The 18,234-nt window shown below is 37.2% G+C and overlaps 1 protein-coding gene across 6 annotated transcripts in view; it reads left to right on the top strand.

Annotated features, from left to right (window-relative positions):
• LOC112978819 (Fanconi anemia group C protein) overlaps positions 1-15,814 on the top strand; it is an 85,090-nt gene extending 69,276 nt beyond the window's left edge. For all 6 annotated transcript variants that reach the window (XM_026092556.2, XM_064501428.1, XM_064501427.1 and 3 more), the window contains 6 exons: positions 1,349-1,448; positions 5,044-5,119; positions 5,966-6,038; positions 10,085-10,256; positions 13,288-13,485; positions 15,434-15,814. In XM_026092556.2, coding sequence (XP_025948341.2) covers positions 1,349-1,448; positions 5,044-5,119; positions 5,966-6,038; positions 10,085-10,256; positions 13,288-13,485; positions 15,434-15,577 — 763 coding nt within the window. In that variant the 3' untranslated portion in view covers positions 15,578-15,814. The remainder of the gene's footprint in view (positions 1-1,348; positions 1,449-5,043; positions 5,120-5,965; positions 6,039-10,084; positions 10,257-13,287; positions 13,486-15,433) is intronic.
• Positions 15,815-18,234: the final 2,420 nt, after the last annotated feature.

Raw genomic sequence — 18,234 nt, 5'->3', positions numbered from 1 at the left:
ATTTGTTTAAAAAATACTGTGTTGCTGGTCCTTTTAGTATTAAAGGAAGCAGTACGTGTTGGCCTGCTTTTGTGGATCAATTGTTTCTGCAGCTTTGTTTTCATTTTTGTTGTACTTCTCTGACATACTTCCAGCTTTTTTCAAGTGCTGCCCAGAAATTAACACAGTATTCTGTATTTAGTCCCATGGGAGGTTTTAGAGAGCTGCTGCTGAAATAGAGCTTCTACTTTATTGCTTTCTACACCTGGCACAAAACTGCAGTTATGGTTTTGGGGGCTATACTTTGTTAGAAGCATCCATCTCAACCTCATGTCTCTTACAGGAATAATTTTTCCTGCTCTTCGTATTCTTCTCGTTGAGCTTGATTGTGTTAGACTGTTTTATCTCGGACAGAAAAACCTTTTTTTCAAGTAGAAGCTTATTTTGTTATTGTGTGTGGATATACAGAATTCTAGAGTCTGTGAATTTCTATGTAATATTTCTGTGTTTATATTAGAGATTGTATTTTCCTCCAGTTTTGTGAAACTTCTGACTTACAGGAATGTGTTATTTGTTTCCATCTTGCAGATATAAAATTTCCAGAATGGATTTTTATGATTTCACCAGTGAACGTACTTGGAAATGCATTTGTCCCTAATTACATCTGTAGCAATTACTGATTTAGAGTACGCCTTTGGTATATATTCATTTCTGTTTGTGCTTCTGACTCATTGCTTAACAATCACTAATGAGTCACAGAGACTGCACACCGACTGTATTATTTAATATTAAAGTTCAGTCTTCTTGTTTAGTATTTTAAATGTGTAACTTTTTCCTATTTCCCTTGCTTCAGTAGGAGTGCAGTACTTAACAGTGATAGTCTAAGTTTCTTTTGCTCCATGTACCATATCCCAGGAGATTATACTTTTTCTCTAGCTTGAGATGGCCTGTGGGACACAGGCCAGCAAAGCACTAAAGCGTGCCTAACTGTAAGCTTGCGAATAGTTGCATTGAACCCAGTAAGACTATTCAGATGCTGAAAATTAAGGTTGTGGAAGTCGTTTTTTTTAATTTTACTCTCTTTTTTCCCCCAAGGGGTAGGGGAAATTCTTTATGTCTGTGTGTACATTGTATATACATAATACATATAGTTTATTTATATAGTTAACATATGTTTTCTCTAAGAAATGCCTGCAAAGTTAGTAGTTCTGTCAGTTTTCATGCTGGCATAATAGCCTGATGAGTTCAGACACAGCTTGAGGCCACAACATTGAAAGAATGTACTTTTCCCCCCCTTCATTCAATTAACAGTGGTGTGATTGGCACACTAATAATCTGATCTGTCATAATCTAACTTTTCAATGCTTAGGAATGCACTACTGGAAACTGATGGAGCTCCAGAAGTTATGACCATAATACAGGTGTTTACACAGCTCTTTGTTCAGGCTCACCAGAACAATAACAAGCAGGTTAGTCGAGATCTATTTTAATGACCTTTTTTTAATTTAAATTAATAAATTAATTTAAAATTTTTAAGGAAAAAAAACTTTTTTACTGTTAAGAATGGTGATTGAATATAACGAGCTAAATAATGGCTCAGTTCAGACATTTTCACCTGAGAATAAAAATGCAGTGCAAAACCAATATGTAAGAGCAGCTTATCTGACATTATCCTGGAGTAATCCCCCAGTCTAAACTGTGATTTACACAGGGGCAGTTAATTTGTTAAATGAGTTTTTCTTCTGCAGTAGCAAGGATCTTGCTAATAAGTGAAATGGAGGGGATAACCCCCCCTCCCTCCTCTTCCAAAGAATTGTAAGTAGAATATGAAATACTCAGTTTTTTAGTCAGTCTGTCCAAAAGGTCAAAGACCTGGAATACATATTGCTTTCAGTTTTTAACCTTCAACAGTGGCCTTTCGGAGATCGGAGATTTGGCCTCAGTTTAAAGCTTCAAATTTCCCAGCTCAGGAACTCTTCTCCTGCACGAGTTTTTATACTGCTCGTACTGAATTAAGTAGAATTACTTTGTTCTGTATTAGTTTAACCAAGAGGAGGATCAGTTTCTCATTTTAAAACTTCAAAATAGGAATTTGAAAAAGTCTCGTTCTGTTTATAGGCTACGTACTTCTTTTAGGCACCCGAAACACACTGTCATTTGACATTCTTACCTTTTCATAACTGCATGGCAAAAGTTTGGGAAAGCATCCTACTGTTTGCTAATTTTCCCTCTTAGACTTGAAAAAATTTTCAATTCCTTTGATTTCTGCATCTTTTTGGAAGATGATAATTAAGAGAGGTTTGGGTCTTCATCTTGGAACTTGTGATGTACTTGCGTCTAATTAGCACTGTGATCGAATCTGTCTTCTAGCTTCAGGCAATAGGAATTAAGGATGAAACTGCAGCTGTCTTGTGTAATATATAGGTGCTGCGCATGTAGATTTTATGCCACCCTGGTTGCGTGGCAGCAGCACATTGTGTAGCTCCAGGGAGGTGGGGGTGACTGGGTGGGGAACACAGGTAAAGATCCCACACCCTTCAGACACCTTAGGGCTAAACCTGTTGTGCAGGCAATGAGTTTGCTTTAGGGCAAAAGTCCTTCATCTGCTAACATTGTGACATGGACTATTGCCCACTTGTTTTTGAAGCTGGTTTTAAATGTTAAGTAGTTTCCTGTATTCAATTTATATACAATTAGATTCATGGGCCTCTAATTAAGGTAGTATCTTAAATATTAGAATTTAAAATGCCTCATTTCAGTGTTTATGAATCAATCATAATGTTGACTAAGACTTGGCATATAAGAATGCAGTCATGGACAGCTTCATAAACTTTTTTAAATCAGTCTGATCATATTTGTTTTGTCATGCCAATATCATATGTATTCATAAGGCACCCATCTTTGTGGTACCCAGGTACACTTAACAGGACATAATTTGCTCCATTAACATTTCACGTAAGAAGGATAAAACCACTTAATGACAGAGGATGAAGAGGGATCTGGCTGGGTCATCTGAGACTTTAGGAATTTATAAGGCAGTTAATTGAAGAAAGGCTAGGCAAACATGTATGTCCAAAAATTCCTTCAAAGAGCCAGGTCACGTCTGGCAGCTGCACAGGTTTGCAAGGTAGGAGGAGAATGATTCCCTGTGCCACTGTGGCAGCTGTCAAAAATAACTGTCTTTTCTAATAACTTTGCAGACTATTTAGGGAGAACAAGAAAATGTAGAGAAAAACTGGACAGCTTGAAAAAATAGTCATGTGGATTTTAGGAGTAGACTTGCTCATCTGTGTTTTGGGAGACAGAAAAAGGTATAAAGGGAACATGAAGTTTAAACCTACACAAGAAAAAAGACCATTTGTGTAGTCACCAAAAAAGAAATTTAAGAATGGGTGTATTGGAACCACTGTTGGGATGATCCTCTGTGTTTTGTACAAGCAGGGTTTCTTCAAGTTTGTCATGATAGTGAGAGCTGGCTTAAGGATATTTGGGTCGTGTTAGTTTTGAATTTATAAACTTAAAGCTTATGTATTTACTTGATAGAAATTATGATTTCCTCCGAAAGTGTTTTCCCTTGATCATTTTATGATCGTCAGCTGCTTTCACCTGGAAATTAAATATTTGTTTTAAGTAGCTGGATAAATATTTTAAATTGCTTTTCCACTTTTCTTTCCTGTTTATTGTTAAGCGAGAAACGTGGTGCTGTTATGTTAGTTATTACATCCAGCCAATCCAAACTCGCTTTATCGCTTAGTGCCTTGCTTTGTAGTTTGTGATAGTTTATGTAAGGAACGAACCGCCTAAAATACTATGCTTGTGTGGTAGGAAGCAAACTTTTTTGCTTTGCTTAAACTGTATGCTGAAAATCAGTTTTCACTTATCTTGCAATACAGTTTTCGTATGTAATTCATGCTGTGGGTTCTCTTGGCTACTAACTGTGTCAAGGGCTGCTTTTTCATGGGGATTTTTGGGGCAAGCTAATTGGCCACATGCATACTTTAGTGTAGGGATTATTAACTTTTAATTAAGCTAATTCCACTTGACAAATAGACTTTTAGAGTCTTGTCATACCAGTGATACACTGCATGTTTGAGGATACTGTATATATTAGTGCAGTGTAATTTCAGTTAACTATTATCTACAGAAGAGAAAAATACTGACAATGTGTCATTCCATTTGTTTATAAGACACATATATATTTCCCACATCTGAATGCTTAAACTAAATGCAGTCTTCACTGGATTCAGAAATTTATCACATTCTATATAGTCTGTTTTCCAAGTCTGTGTTTTGAGAGATGGTCTGTTCGTTCAATAGTCTCCTATTCTGGAAGAAAGGAGCCAGAAGAGTGCTAAGGTCATTAGTATGGTGGCTTAAACAGAGGTCACACTGCAGTTATGCATGGGTGATACATGTTAGATGTGCCTGTAGTAGATGCTTGCAGAACAAAAAGATTAAAGGTGTGCTGCTGTTAGTCCCGCAATTGCACAAGCAGCTATGTTCACAGCGTACAAATCACATGTGCCCAGCTAAACGGAGGGCAAATTTGTCATCGGTGACTACCTACCTTGTGCTGAATCAGATCCTAAGAGTTTTAGTTTTCCATTTCTCAGCGTAAGGCAATAATCTACATCATACCCTCAGATTTTGTGGATGTTACTAGTTGTTAGCTGGATAGGTCCACAAACCCATTTACGTCATAAAATGAAAGTGAATAAATAAGTATCTCTTTTTACCTCTGCGTATTAGAATAAAGAAGAATAAAGATTTTTGTGGTTATAGTAGAAAAAAAACTAGGAATAGTAAGATTTAATTCTCATCATACTCTGAATCCTTTTTAATGCATGTATTAAAAAAATCCATAAATACTTTTTTTAAGCAAGCTTTTCTTACATTTTCTCTTTCTGTCTTTATGCAAAATGTTAAAATTATGTCTAGAATAAATTGTGTGTCCTTTTACTTCAGACTGTATTGTTAGTTACTATGTTAGATGAGTTTGGTAGCTGTGGGTTTATTCTTGAAAACTGTCCAGAAAGTTCTTAAAATGACAATTTTGTATTTTAGCATAAGTTTCCACTGAAAGCCTACTTCTCTCGCCATCACCAGCCTCTCGTAATAGCTTTGCTCAGACGACCTTTCAGTAAGTTTCTTCATGAAATGTTTACAGCATTGACCTGCATTGTCTGTATGTCTTAAAATAACTTTAAAAGGGCCTAAGTCAAGATTTTACCTGCAACTTAAATTTTGGCATTTCCTGAAAATTGGGTGTTTTAACTTTGCAATTTTTATAACGTTCTTTTAGTGTATCTTTTGTAGGCACATGTCGTTATTGTGTAAGAATAATACAGCTATAACTTTAAAGAAAACTAAAACTGAGCTGGATAACAAGGGAGGAGTGTGTTATTTTTAGTATAAAAGCAGTGATGCTGGGAATTAAGACAAGTTACTGAGATCTGTAAAGATATTAAAGTATTCTTATCTTCCAATACCGTTAATTGTCATTATGAAAATTCTGATAGGTGCATTACAAGAATTAGTGTGTTGCCTTGCTGTTTGTCTCTGTAAGCTTGAATTCATCGGGGCTTTTAGATTGCAAAATTAATTTTTTTAGGTCAAGAAACCACTACTTAAAGTAGTACAGCTCTTCATGAGCAACAATTTCTGCTCAGTGTAAGAGCGTCCGAGAATGTTTTTCTACTGGTTATGTGCTAATACTGAGGTAGAATTCATACAAGGGTACATCAGCCTAATTTGAAGATAATACCTAGCTGTACCTCCTTATTTGGTGTTGTCGCTGAATTGTTCTAAGAAAACGCAGTAATAGTTATGGCTGAAAATTGGGAAATTTTAAAATGAAATTTTAAATGCTTTGTGAAAATGCAGTCACGTCATACAAATTTGCATGCTAGTTTAATATGGTTAATTTTGTTGTTTCAGTTCATTTTTCTTGAGATTTTTTTATTCTTCCTTCCTCCCTAATTGCCAGGTACGCATTGCTCTCAGCACTTGAAACATATTTCAGAAATGCTCAAAACATTAGTAGAAGATGAAAGCATTAGGTAAGCAGTGTTATAGTCTCTTTTTTTGTGCTTTACGTCTGTTACTTTGTGGAAAATCACATACTTTGCAGTCGTTACTGGCCACATTTCTTCGAGTGTAATTTTCTTAATATTCTCTAAATTCAGCCTTCTTTTAAAGATTAGGACTTAGATTACCTATAGAACTGAACTTTGTAGCACAGGTAGACCTGACCAATAAGCCTCTCACAAAACACAATTTTGTAGTTTCACTTCAGCAAACAACTGAACTGTATCAAAGAAATGCTTACTTGCCTGCTCTCCCATTTTTCTCCTGAAAGTTTTCTGGATTGAATTTCTAATCCTGAGTTTTTCAAAATCATTACCGTGTCCAGAGAGGGTCCAATGCGAACAAGCCAGTGGGAACTTGTCCTGGGCATTGCCCTTGCTCTTTCCTTGTCTTCAGGACACAGAGCCACTGCAGCAGAAGCAGAGTCCTGAAGAAGCGCTGTGAGGGGATGTACAGGGAGGTTTATCATGTGGGAAAAAATGAGTCCAAACTGTGGGCTGAAGGAAGGCGAGTTGCCTTTGAGGATGCTGGTTGGAAACTTGGTCTGGCATTTCTCCATTTCTTTGGCATAACAAGAGAACTCTCCCTACCAGAAAAGCAGCTACTATTGGAAAAAGCCTGTAGGGAGCAGGATTGTTTATAAAGGAGATGGGATTGGCTTTCTGCAGGTTCGTGAAAACATCTAAACTTCAAATCTCTTGATTTTTCATCAAGATACAACTGTTAGGCTATTCGTAGTTTGTTATATTGCACTTTGAGGCAACACCCCCTGTTTCTGACCTTTTGTCTGTAGCTTTTTTTTTTGTCTGAATAGTTGTTATAATGAATGATAGTGTCTGTCTGCGTGAATTCTGCTTTGGTGATAGATGTTGTAGGAGTATCTGAAAAGAATGAAAAAAGATATATCTCTGTCTCTTGCTGCCCTCTAATTCTTTCTTACCAGGTGTATGATGAGACCCTGAGTTGCCTAGAGTTTTGATAGGAATCTGCTTAGATCTGCTCCAAGAATGAGCTCTCCAAAGAATATTGAACAACTTTTAAACTCAAAAAAAGCCAATTTCATTTTGATTTAAAAACTGAAACAGTTTAAATAAAAACATAGAGTGACCAGGTCAGATAGATTCACAGAACAAGACTCCCAGCTGTCACCTTTTTCATGGCATCCTGGAAGGCAGGTCCTTGTGTCCACACTTGGTTTCAGTTAACTCACGGAGAGGTTTTCTTGAGTGGTAGAAAAAAGTTTTTGCAGTTCCCTCCGAGGCCTGGCTGCCTACTACCTGCTTCTCAGACTTTCTGTTTGAGCTGCGGTTTGGTGCTATGTCTTGCGTGTTCTACTCTAAAGTCTGTCAAACGCTTTCTCCCTTGAAGCGTGACTAGTAGCTGACCCTGACTTCTTAAAGAACTGTAACTCAAACATAGAACAAACAAATAAAACAAATATCATCCATCATGATGTGTTACAATAATACAAGCGTGTCTGTTCTTTTGTTGCTTAGCCCTTTCTTGGCTTATATTGCCTTTTCCCCCCTTCGGCCTTGATAGTACACCAGTTTGAATAGTACTGTACTTGCCAGAATATCCTCTTATTTCCTTTACAATTCATGCAGCAATTATGTTTCCTCTCAAATCCCTCTCTGTTACAAAGAGAATGGATCTGGCTTAAGTTTTTTAAAAAACTAATATCCATGAGGAACTGTATTTCATGCGTCTTTTATTGATTTATTCCTAATTCTGTATCCTTTTTACTTAATAAGATTAACAGAGGAGCAAATAATTACTCCAGTACAGCATATCTTATTGTCTGTTATAATGAGTGCTTTTTGTTTATACAGCCTTTTGTTTTTTTGTTTTTTTTTTTTTTGGTGCTGTCATTTTATACTAAGTATTAAGTCTTACAGCAGAGTGCTCTGTGTGCATTGCTAATACACATATTGCCTCTCTACCATTTTTTATTATTACGTGTAGTCATGTCAATAAACAGTAAATGTTACATGGCATTATAAAATAGAAATCAACTGAGGTAAGTTTACAAAGGAAGAAATATCCCAGGAAAACTGCAGGACCGCTTCTGGTAATAGGGGCAGAGTGGCTGACGTAGTAGCTACTACAGAGTGAGCAGAGACTGTGATGGGAACAGAGGTGGACAAGATGCACCTCCAAACCAGGCACTGGTTCGGGACGGTACAGCAGTTACAGCGGGTGGGGAGTGCAGTGGTGCCTTGACTGTCGAGGCAAGAATAAGATGCTAGTCTGTTGAGTACATGTTAAAGTCATTTTAATGCTTCAAGTTTAAGGATATGCATTTACCCTTTGAGCTATCAACACTTCCAATTGTAAATACTGTCTGTATTACCCTTAGTAAAGCTATCAATTCTTAGTAATTAGCTTTTAATTAAATTTCTTGTGTGACTGTAAATCTCTGAGACCTTGCCTGTCCACTTAAGTTGTCATAACATTGAATTATGGTCAGATAAGTAAACAGATTATTTTGCTGAGGGGAAGGCTATTGTCCTAGATTACGTTTGTATGTTTTTTCAAAGGTTTTTAATGTTACTTTTCCAGATTCTAGTGTCTTCAAAGACTCTGTCAGTGTTGAGCCTGTTCCTTTATCTAAGCAATTTTAGTCTCACATTTCGCCACACATCTGTTGTTCCCTGGAGTCAGAAATGGGCTGCTACCCATGCTAAAGCTGTGATATCAGCAACAGTGACTTCTACAGCAGTCACATCAGTACTGTATTTTCCAGCCCATCCTATGCCAAACTCTTATGTCTGATGTCAGTGACCATGCTGTTAGTGACCATGCTTATCCAAAAATATTAACATGGTGGACCTGTGTCCTAGGAATGGGATTTTGAGACCCCAGGATAGTGTGGCATATAGACATTATGATTTACAATATCGATAATTTTGGGGCACCTGTAGAAGACATGTCTGAACAGTATACTACTCCCAGGTGTAGATTATCTGCACCCATCATACCTTCAGCTGTAAAAGCCAGCCCTCCGACCTCTTCAGAAAGTCTAAAAGATAAAGTGGTTTATTCCAACTGTCATATTGTCACATTGTCCAGATGAGTTGCTTGTGTGAGACAACTTCATCAACTCCTGAAATTTCGAAAATCTCTGAGTTCCCTGGGAAGGGTGGCACAGCAGCTCTTGGAATCCCCAGGAACAAAACAGAAGAAAAATCTCTGATTTTTTTGACCTAACAAGTTGTTAGGACTACCCATTCTTGGTTCTTAGTCTCCTTGCTTCCTTCCTCCCTTCCAAAAGCAATCTGTTTGACTTTTTGCTCGTGGGAGGCCTATCATTACTTTGGATTTCCTCATTATTTCTCTTCTCTTAAGTCTTCAGTTGGATCAGCTATGGTGAAAATAATCTATCTTAATTTCAGATGAGTACATACAAGGGAGTGCAGAGATTAGCTGTGGTCCTTTCTGACCTTTCTTTTCCTTCCTGCAATAACTGAGATTGTAAATATCTTCCAAATTCTCATTAAAGAGGATCAGAATTTTAAAAGTCAGGAGATAATAGATAATATCCTTAAAAACTTGCATTTAGTCCACTTAAAGGTACTTCTTCCTGAATTACCAAAAGCATACGCTCTTAAACAGAAAAGAAACTGCAAAGCGATATAAGCCAATAGTATGTTAGAATAGTTTTTAAGATAGAATTTAAAGTTTTAAAAATCCTTAAATTGGAGAGTATAAATTGTAAAATTTAATTTTAAGATGTATATTTCAGTACAAAATATTTTCTCACTGCTATTTATTGGAAGCCAGTGGTATAGATACTTTGTTCAACAAAGTTAACTTTTTAATAACATTGGTGTATGTTTTCTTTGGTCTTTACTGCCAGAAGTACAGTGCATGAGTACCTGCTTAAGTGATAAGGCAGTATCTGCTGAAGAAGAGTTTAACAATCATATTTAATGCCAGCGCCCTTTGTAATTAATTTAAGACATTTTAAAATTTTTAATAACAAGAAATACTTAAGTGTCTTTATTTTTTTTTCCAGATCTTTTGTTGACCTTTTTGAAATCTGGTTTTTGATTGCTCGCTTTGGAGAATGGCTGGATATTGCGGCAGAACAATTACTGAAGGCCTCTGCAGAACCAGATGCTTTGCTGTGGCTGCTGGCATTTTACTACAGTCCTCAGAATGAAAATCAGCAAAGGACTCAAACAATGGTGGGTAGTGTAGCAATAGCAATCAGCAGTAAGCAGACAACAGCCTGCTTATATCTGATTGCTATACAACCAATTGTACACTCAAAAAAAGAAAAAAAAGGTATTGGTTTTGCAAGGTCTCATGGGAATTGTGCTGCAGCGAAGTAGTTCAAGGATAATTTTTGTGTGGATTTTCTTGCTAGTGACATTTAGATAGCTTTTTTCCTTTTTTTTTTTTTTAAGGCTATTATATAGACTTTTTGGCAGTCTTTTAAAAAACTCAGCTGCTTCTAATCAGAAAATAAGCTGATCAAGGACTGTATTTTTGAAATCTGTGAAGAAGAATTCAGCATCCTCTGTGAAGGAAACACTTGCAAGAGGAAATCGTAAGAGCAGCAGTAGAAGCAGCACTGAATCCCAACCACACCTGTCTATTCTGATTTCTCTTATATCTCTCATCACTGAATTTTTGGCACGTATGAGATTGTAACAAGCATGTTATGTTCCCATGTGTTAAGTTTCTAACAGAATGCAGCAATGTTCTAACCATACTCCCTGTTGCATGAAAAGGGGTGTGTGTCTGTGTATACATGCATATGCATGAAAATCTTTAAATTAGACCTGTTATGCAAGTTTGAACTAGCCTGGGGAATCTGTTCTTCAAAGCTCAGATTCAAAATCTGGCTGCAGTATCTCTAGTTTTCCTTAATTTTAAAACTGATACTTGTTGCTTTAAAAATGCAGTGAAATATGCTATACTATTAAAACACCATGCTTTCATTTTACATCCACTGCTCCACGTATTGCAGTGTTTTGCAGTCTTTCATTTCCTTCCCTTCCTCCTCCCCCTCCCAAAAATTTGCACTACAAAATTGGCACTACAAATGCAAGCTCCCATTCCAATCACTTTTTATTTTTTTTCTCTTGAAGTTCTCATACTCTTCTAGGATGGAGAGAGTTTGTATGCGTGGGGGTGGAATGTTGGCTGGGAAAGGTTAGGCTAGAGCTACAGCGGGGTGAAGAAACTAGAGTTTTAAAATGCAGTTTTGGGGAAGGAGGCAAGACCAAAGCAAGAAACACGAGCAAATGAAACCAGAAGACTAGGTGTTGAGATCCATATATATGGAGCATTGTTCTGTCTCCAGCACTACAAAGTGAAATCACATTGTCCCAAATCTAGTCATCTCCCTGTGTGTCCCCTATGTTATTTATCAGTTTGTTATTCTCAGTAATAATGCATGACAAACATGAGTGAGAGAAAAGCTTTTCCATTGAGAGCCCACGCAATTACTCATCTATTCCCAGAGGTCTAATATTTCAGTTCAGTAAGATTCTTTTATTTAGAGTTATTTACAGCGAAAAAGATTTGTTTTTTCTACTTATCAGGCTACTTGAAAAGAATTCCCACAGTTGATGCAAAGCTTCTGCCTTTTAGTTAGCCATCTGCTTTACTCTGCACTATGCTTGATGAGGTTGTCAAGAAAATGTCCTTTGGCAGGTTAGCTTTCAGTGGAGGTTATGGGCATATAGGCTGTGCTACCTAAGAGCCCTGTCAAACGGAGCGGTTCCCTCCCCACTTGTTGCACCTTTCACTGCTTAAGGATTACCACTTCTGACCTGCTGATCTCCAGTTTAGCTGTAAACAGGGGCAGGAAAATGGGCTGGGAACTTCTGGCAGAGACCAAGCTCGGGGGGACTCTTCACCCAGCGTATTTTCATCTGGGAAGGTGTGTGCTCGTGACTTAAGATGTTGAGTTTCTGTCACTTATTTTAGGTAGCAGCTTAGATAGGAGCAAGAGTGGAATACTGAGGGCTAAAACGATTTAAAGAAGAAAAAGGCTACTTCTGCTGTATACTAGAGTTCACTCAGATGCGCAGGCCTGTTTGAATGTTCTGCTTCTCACTGTTTTGTTGATCTGTTTAAGTTCTTTCATACATTTAGATCCCGTAACGTTGAAGAAAAAAGGTTGGAGGTTGGTCATGATAACTTTGGCACTAAGAGGGAGTCTCTTAGGATACATGAGTCTGTGGAGCAGGTCCTGCTAGCTAAAAATCTCCCATCGCTGGCACATGGGATGGAAGCACACCAAGAATGGGACGCATACAGGGATAAAGGATCTTGAGGAATTCCAGTTACCTTACTTTAGGTTCTGGTATCATTTGCTACCCCCTATGTCATTTTGAACATAATTCACTTCTAGAATAGCAGCTTTTCCAGACTATTTCATATGGAAATGATAGTGGAGGAGGGATGAGAAAAGCAAGGTCAGGTAAATGACTAAAGAAATAGCCCTAACAAACATGGTTGATAAACATAGTGTCCTTTTCCTTTGGGTCGGCAGTGATATATTTTTCCATTGTCCTTACAATTACTGGCTGCTTTTTAAAAATTTTACCAGTTTATTTAGTTTATTTTTAATATAGTGAGCAAAATTATTGTTAGCATTTTTTTGCAATAGTTGCTTATAGTTCTTTTTCTATTGTGTAGGTGCCAAAATCTTCTGTTTTCTACTCCTAATAAAAATGAGTTTGTATTGGCTAACTCAAAAGGTAAAAACATAAGTTGCAAACAACACAGGAAGAAGGAAAAAACTGCATTTTTATCAGAACATTTTATCAGCTGAAGTCAGGTTGCATGGGGATTTAATTGATTTGTAGCAGCAATATTGAAGTGAGCCCTTGAGGAGCCTCTGTTCTTTTTCTCACAATGCAAAAATCTGACTATGTTCTGCTGAGGGATTTTCTCCATTTCCTTTTATTATTAAAAAAGGTCAAATCCTGGCTTGATGCCCTGCCTGCTTAGTTTGTAAGACCAAAGAAAGTTAAAAAATCCATTCTGTCCACTTATGTGTGTGTGAATCAGTATAAAAGAAATGTGTACTGCCCTTCCTTCCCTGTTCTCCCTGCTGCTTAAATTCAGACCCTTTTCATGTTTGGGTAGTTTTTGCCAAGGATTCAGTTTCCTGTTAGTGAATAAATTCAAAGGCAAAATACCACAGATATGACCTTTACTCTTCTCTGATCCTGTGTCCTTTGAAATTTTTCCCTACAGGTAGAAGCTCGAGGAGTCTATGATCAGCTTGTGATGCTCTTCAGTTGTACAGTCCTCTCTGTCAAAGATCTGCAGGCTGCTGTACACAAAACAGATACAAAGCAAAGTTGTACTCAGCATCTTACAACACATCTTCTTACCAGCTTTTTACTTTTTTCTTCTGGTGGACATATGATTGCCCAGGAATTTATTTCCCATGTAAGTGTTACTTCCTTTTTTCAGTTTAAGTAAAATACCTTTTTCTTAGAATTCTGGATTTAAGTTCCTACCTCTTAAGAAAGAAAATACCGAACAGAGGGTTAAAGATGATTGTAAGTACAGCAACTATATCTAACCTGTTACATCTCAGTTGTAGCTGCAATCAAAATATTTTCCTTCTTGACACTGCTTTCACAGGATCCAACTGAAAAGATTGCTGTCCTGACTATAGAGCTGCAGAAATACTCTGACTAGTAGCTTGCAGTTAAGGGATACCTGCAGTTCATTTGCAGTTGGCATCGATACCATGTGCAAACATTTTGCTTTTGCCAATTATCAGTCCCTCCCTTAATTATCCAGCAACTGCAGAGGTAATCCCAACTGTCCGCTTTCCATTTTCCATTATGTAAGCAGATAGTTAGTAAGTGTTAACACCGAAGAGGCAGATGTTTGGTGCTTCAGGAAACTAGAAGGGAGAATAGTGTAATAATTGAGAGAAGAAAGAATGAGGACCTGAGAGGATGTCACTTTTGGGGTAAAAAAATCTGAAGAGCAAAAGAGTAAAAGGTTGGATGTGTGCTACAATATTTTGCTATTTTTGATGAGAGCCTTCAGATATTTTGGCACGAGCAGTGAAATGCTTGTATCTCCCAAGATGAATGGTGCTATGTGAGTATAAGATTAGAAATTTCTTCCTATCTGGTTGTAAAAACATCTTTTAAGAAGTTCACGTATCCTATGGAAGCAGGTTCAGGGCCATGGTATGGTTTTAGCACTTCAGTTCTTCCTTTCAGTAGCAGTGATCTACATTTCTTCTATTCTGTATAGGGTATATGTCATGTATAAGGAGTCTGGTTCTATGACATGGGAAACTGAAAAACTATTTTGGTTGTTATTCCTTCTGGCTGACCAAACAGACAGCATTTCTGCATGTAAGAAGGGCTAAGATATTTCAAGCATCTTAGATGTAAGTTCAGAAATGGTCAACTCCTCCTAAGCATAAGAATGTAATATTTTAAAATTAGGATTTTTGTTTGTATTCTCCCAGTCTGCTGTTGCTAGTTTTTCTCTTTTGAGGAGTATGACTGTTGAGCAAGCAGCTATGCTGTAGTATACTAGTCTGCTGCTGTAACCTGTTAAGGAAAACTGGAGGGAAGTTCCTTTTTTATTTGTAGAAAGCAGCATAAATGGATTTTAAATATATCTGAATATTCCCCAATACAGGCAGGTCATGAGCTGGTGTAGGACAGAGTATGTCAATCTGTTTTATTTTGACTGTATCTCTGGAAGCTTTAATATGTAGCTAGGATCTCCAGTGTGATTTGAAGGTGTGAAGGCAGTATGTGAAAGGCAATGGAATTGGGATGTGTGGCAGTGGTAAGCACAGTAAAATTTGGGAATAATAGATTAGCAGATACATGGAAGAAAGCCACTCCCGATCTGCAAAAGTGGCACCTTATAGTCTTTTCCTGGAACTTTGTTATGCTTCTCCATCTTTCTTGGGGGGGGATATTTTTTACTTCTGAAAACTTTAGAGAAGCTTTTTTCACATGGCTACCTAAACCCAGCAAGACCTTAACATATTTCTAAGGAGCTGACTCCTACATGGTTGCATTGTCTATCTGCTAATGTTTCCTTTAAAAGCTTTTGAACCTCTTGATTTCTTTCAGCTAAATTTGAGAGACATTAGAGATCTCAAAGGTGCTCAGTTTCTTCAAGATGCATAAAAAGAGAGTACTTGGGTAGAAGGCAAAATTTTGTGCCTGAACTCGACTATTATTAAATATTAGAGCACCTAATGTGTGTTCAATGGTGAGAGACAAGTCTGGGGGCTTCTGTGGTTTGGTTGCTAATATCAATATAAAATAATCAGTACTTCAGTGCAGGATCAGAGTTTGCATTTAGCAACATAATTAAATTATTTTCCTTCTTCTCTGTTTTCCTTCAGATTACTGGGACAAGTGATGCAAGCAAGGAAGTCTGTAGCCTTCTCTTCCGTACTGCATACAGAATTAACCGCAATGGAGAAAGAAACCAAAGGACTGTGAAGCTGGTGAATGATCTTCTTCAAAAACTAACATTGAAAGTTTAGATTTTTAGTGTAATGTATTTATCAAGCCAATGAATCAGATCTTTAGCCGGGTGGCAGCCTTTCATGACCAACTTGCACTGCTAGTTATCAAAGTGTAAAAAAAAAAAAAAAAATCTGTATTAGTTAAGGATAACCCTTACCTCTGTCTTCTCACAAATATATTTGAAAATACTGCTTTTTTTGGAAGTGTTAACCTATTAGAATATAACATGAAATATTAAAGACGGTTGAAAACTTTGTCCTTAACCCCTTTTTTTAGAAGAAAGCTATGTCCTTTGAAGCAGTTTATCACCTTATTGTTTATCTGGTTGTGAATCAGGGATTTTTTTCCCAAATTATGTATGGTTTTATTAGCAAATTGCATCAAATTGTTTGGTTGTTAAGTTGTTCCTAAAATGTTTGGTCCATAATTTTGCTTTTACGAGACTAACAGTGATCCCAAGTGAGAGGTAATGAGTCATAGTGAATGCACTCCGTGTTCTCAGGAAATCAGCAATGTTTCCTGCACTCCTTAATTCTTTCTGAAAATGTTTCCAAAATGAAAATCCTTTCAGATTTGTGAATGGTATTTGCCAGTACTGTGGCTTTCGCAGAGTGCTGTTCTCTGCAACGTGCTATACCAAACTGTTGATCTGCATTGTCAGATGCTGCAGGTGGAAGTTGGCTCCCAAACAGTCTATCTTCAGTGTGCCCTGGTTGATGCTAGTGTTTATTCCTTTAAGAAATCTTTTTTCACCTAGACAAAACACAATACAGGCTTAAGGAAAATATCTGTTTTGAAGGCCAGACTTTCTGTATGGTTGAAACTCATCTCTTTTTATGTCCAGAGGTAGTTTGCTTGCTTACTCTTTCTTTAGGTTGTCAGATAAGAAAATGATGAACAGGGAGTGATGGCCTACTGTTGTACCCTTATGAAACCATTTGTCCCCCAAAGTTTTATGAACCTGTTTCCAGTTTAACTAGAAAAATAAGCATGCAGAATAGTAATGTTCTACTTGGAATGCTACAAAGATACTACTTGGAATAGTATTGTTGCATATAAGATCTGAGGCATGTATCTTAAATTCACACAGCTTTGTGAGTGTAGCATTTGTTTTTGAGCAGGAGAAAAGAAAAATAATGTATCCCTTGGCTGTAAGAAGTGGAAGGATATTTTCTGGAATGCTGTTGAGTAATTTCTTACAATTTTGTTCCTGGTGAGTCATATCAGACCAAAATACAGAAGTTACATGTCCTCTCAGTCAGTTTATTAATATGCTTGTAATATTTGCTTCCAAACATATGAAGAAACAGTAAATATTTAATATGTTTGTGAAGAAAGTTGTCTGTCTTTTTGGATCAAAAATATTTCTGAATGAAAAATCAAAGAGAGATTTGTTGCAGCTTTTCATTTGTTGGTAGCCACACATATGTACAAAAGCAAAGTCAAGCAATCTGGTTTTCCATTCCCTAAATATACTTGAAAGGCATGTTTTTTAAACCAAAAAGTTGGTTTGTTTTCCAAAAACTCTAAGGCATTTGTTCAGAGGGAACAAATGTGTTGAGTGCTGTCCCCAGGATGACAATCTAAAACTTTGGCTTCAGCGGAAGAATGACATTCTTTGGTTTACTTCTTTTCTAATCCAGTTACATGTGAGATTCAGTGGCCTTCCTTAAATTCTCTCCATATTAAAACTATATAATTTTAACTACAAAAAAAAAAGAAAAAAAAAGAAGCAAAAGATTGGCAAAGAGGTGCAATATAAGATTCCTGAAGATCTGTTTGGTCAATCCTATAGATACCATGCTATTGGTATCTGTAGTTATCCGTACCTGGTATCTGTAGTTGTCAGTTGCTGGAGGTGAGTTTGTAACCATCCTTTTGCAGTGCTGTCATTTTTCTACCGTTAACAAAGTGTACAAAAATGCCTCTAACTTTCTGAAACAGAATCAATATCCTGTTAAATAATGAGAAGTCATTTCAAGTAGGTAGGAAATACGCAGTAAAGGTGGAAAGAACAAAATGAGCACTGAATAGCTACATTCTCGTTTTCCTGTGTTTGGCTTCTTGAGAGGTAGTGTGTGACTTAAACATTACAAGGAGGGTTTGCTGGTTTCAGGATGCTTTAAAGGAAAAAATCCGATTAATGCTATCAATAACTTTAAAAAGAGACATCTGCACTGGCATTCTTTTTGCTGTATTTAGCGTGGTTATTATATATCTTTGGTATTTCTTTTTCCTTGCTCTTTGACAGTGCTTGAATTATGATCTATCACTGATATAAACTGTGGTTTTGCGGCGTGTTGAAGCTACTTTTGTTAGTTTGCCAGTGGAAGGCAATAGCATGTATTTGGTAGATCTGAGTAATGGAAGATTTTTTTTTTTTTTTATTTTTTATATGGTGGCCCTGCATCATCCATCTAATGTGCATCTTCTCCTCTGTAATCCCCGCTTTCTGGAAGGGCTCTTTGGAGCCTGCAGGGCTGTGCTTTTATGCAGAATCAGCCAGCGAGCCCTGAAATCGGCGCTTCAAGCAGCTTGCTCCCTTCCCTCCAGTCTCCACGTTTCTCTGAACCCTAATCCTGGATTTTATACTGAATAGGGAGCTTTTCAGAAGCTGTATTTCTACTTCAGGGAGTTGTTTTAAACAAGAATACAAACAGTGTCTTTGGCTGCT

Source organism: Dromaius novaehollandiae, chromosome Z (genome assembly GCF_036370855.1).
Source record: "Dromaius novaehollandiae isolate bDroNov1 chromosome Z, bDroNov1.hap1, whole genome shotgun sequence".
Lineage (NCBI taxonomy): Eukaryota > Metazoa > Chordata > Aves > Casuariiformes > Dromaiidae > Dromaius > Dromaius novaehollandiae.
Note: the sequence above shows the minus strand (reverse complement) of the source record. Positions and strands in the feature narration are given on the sequence as shown.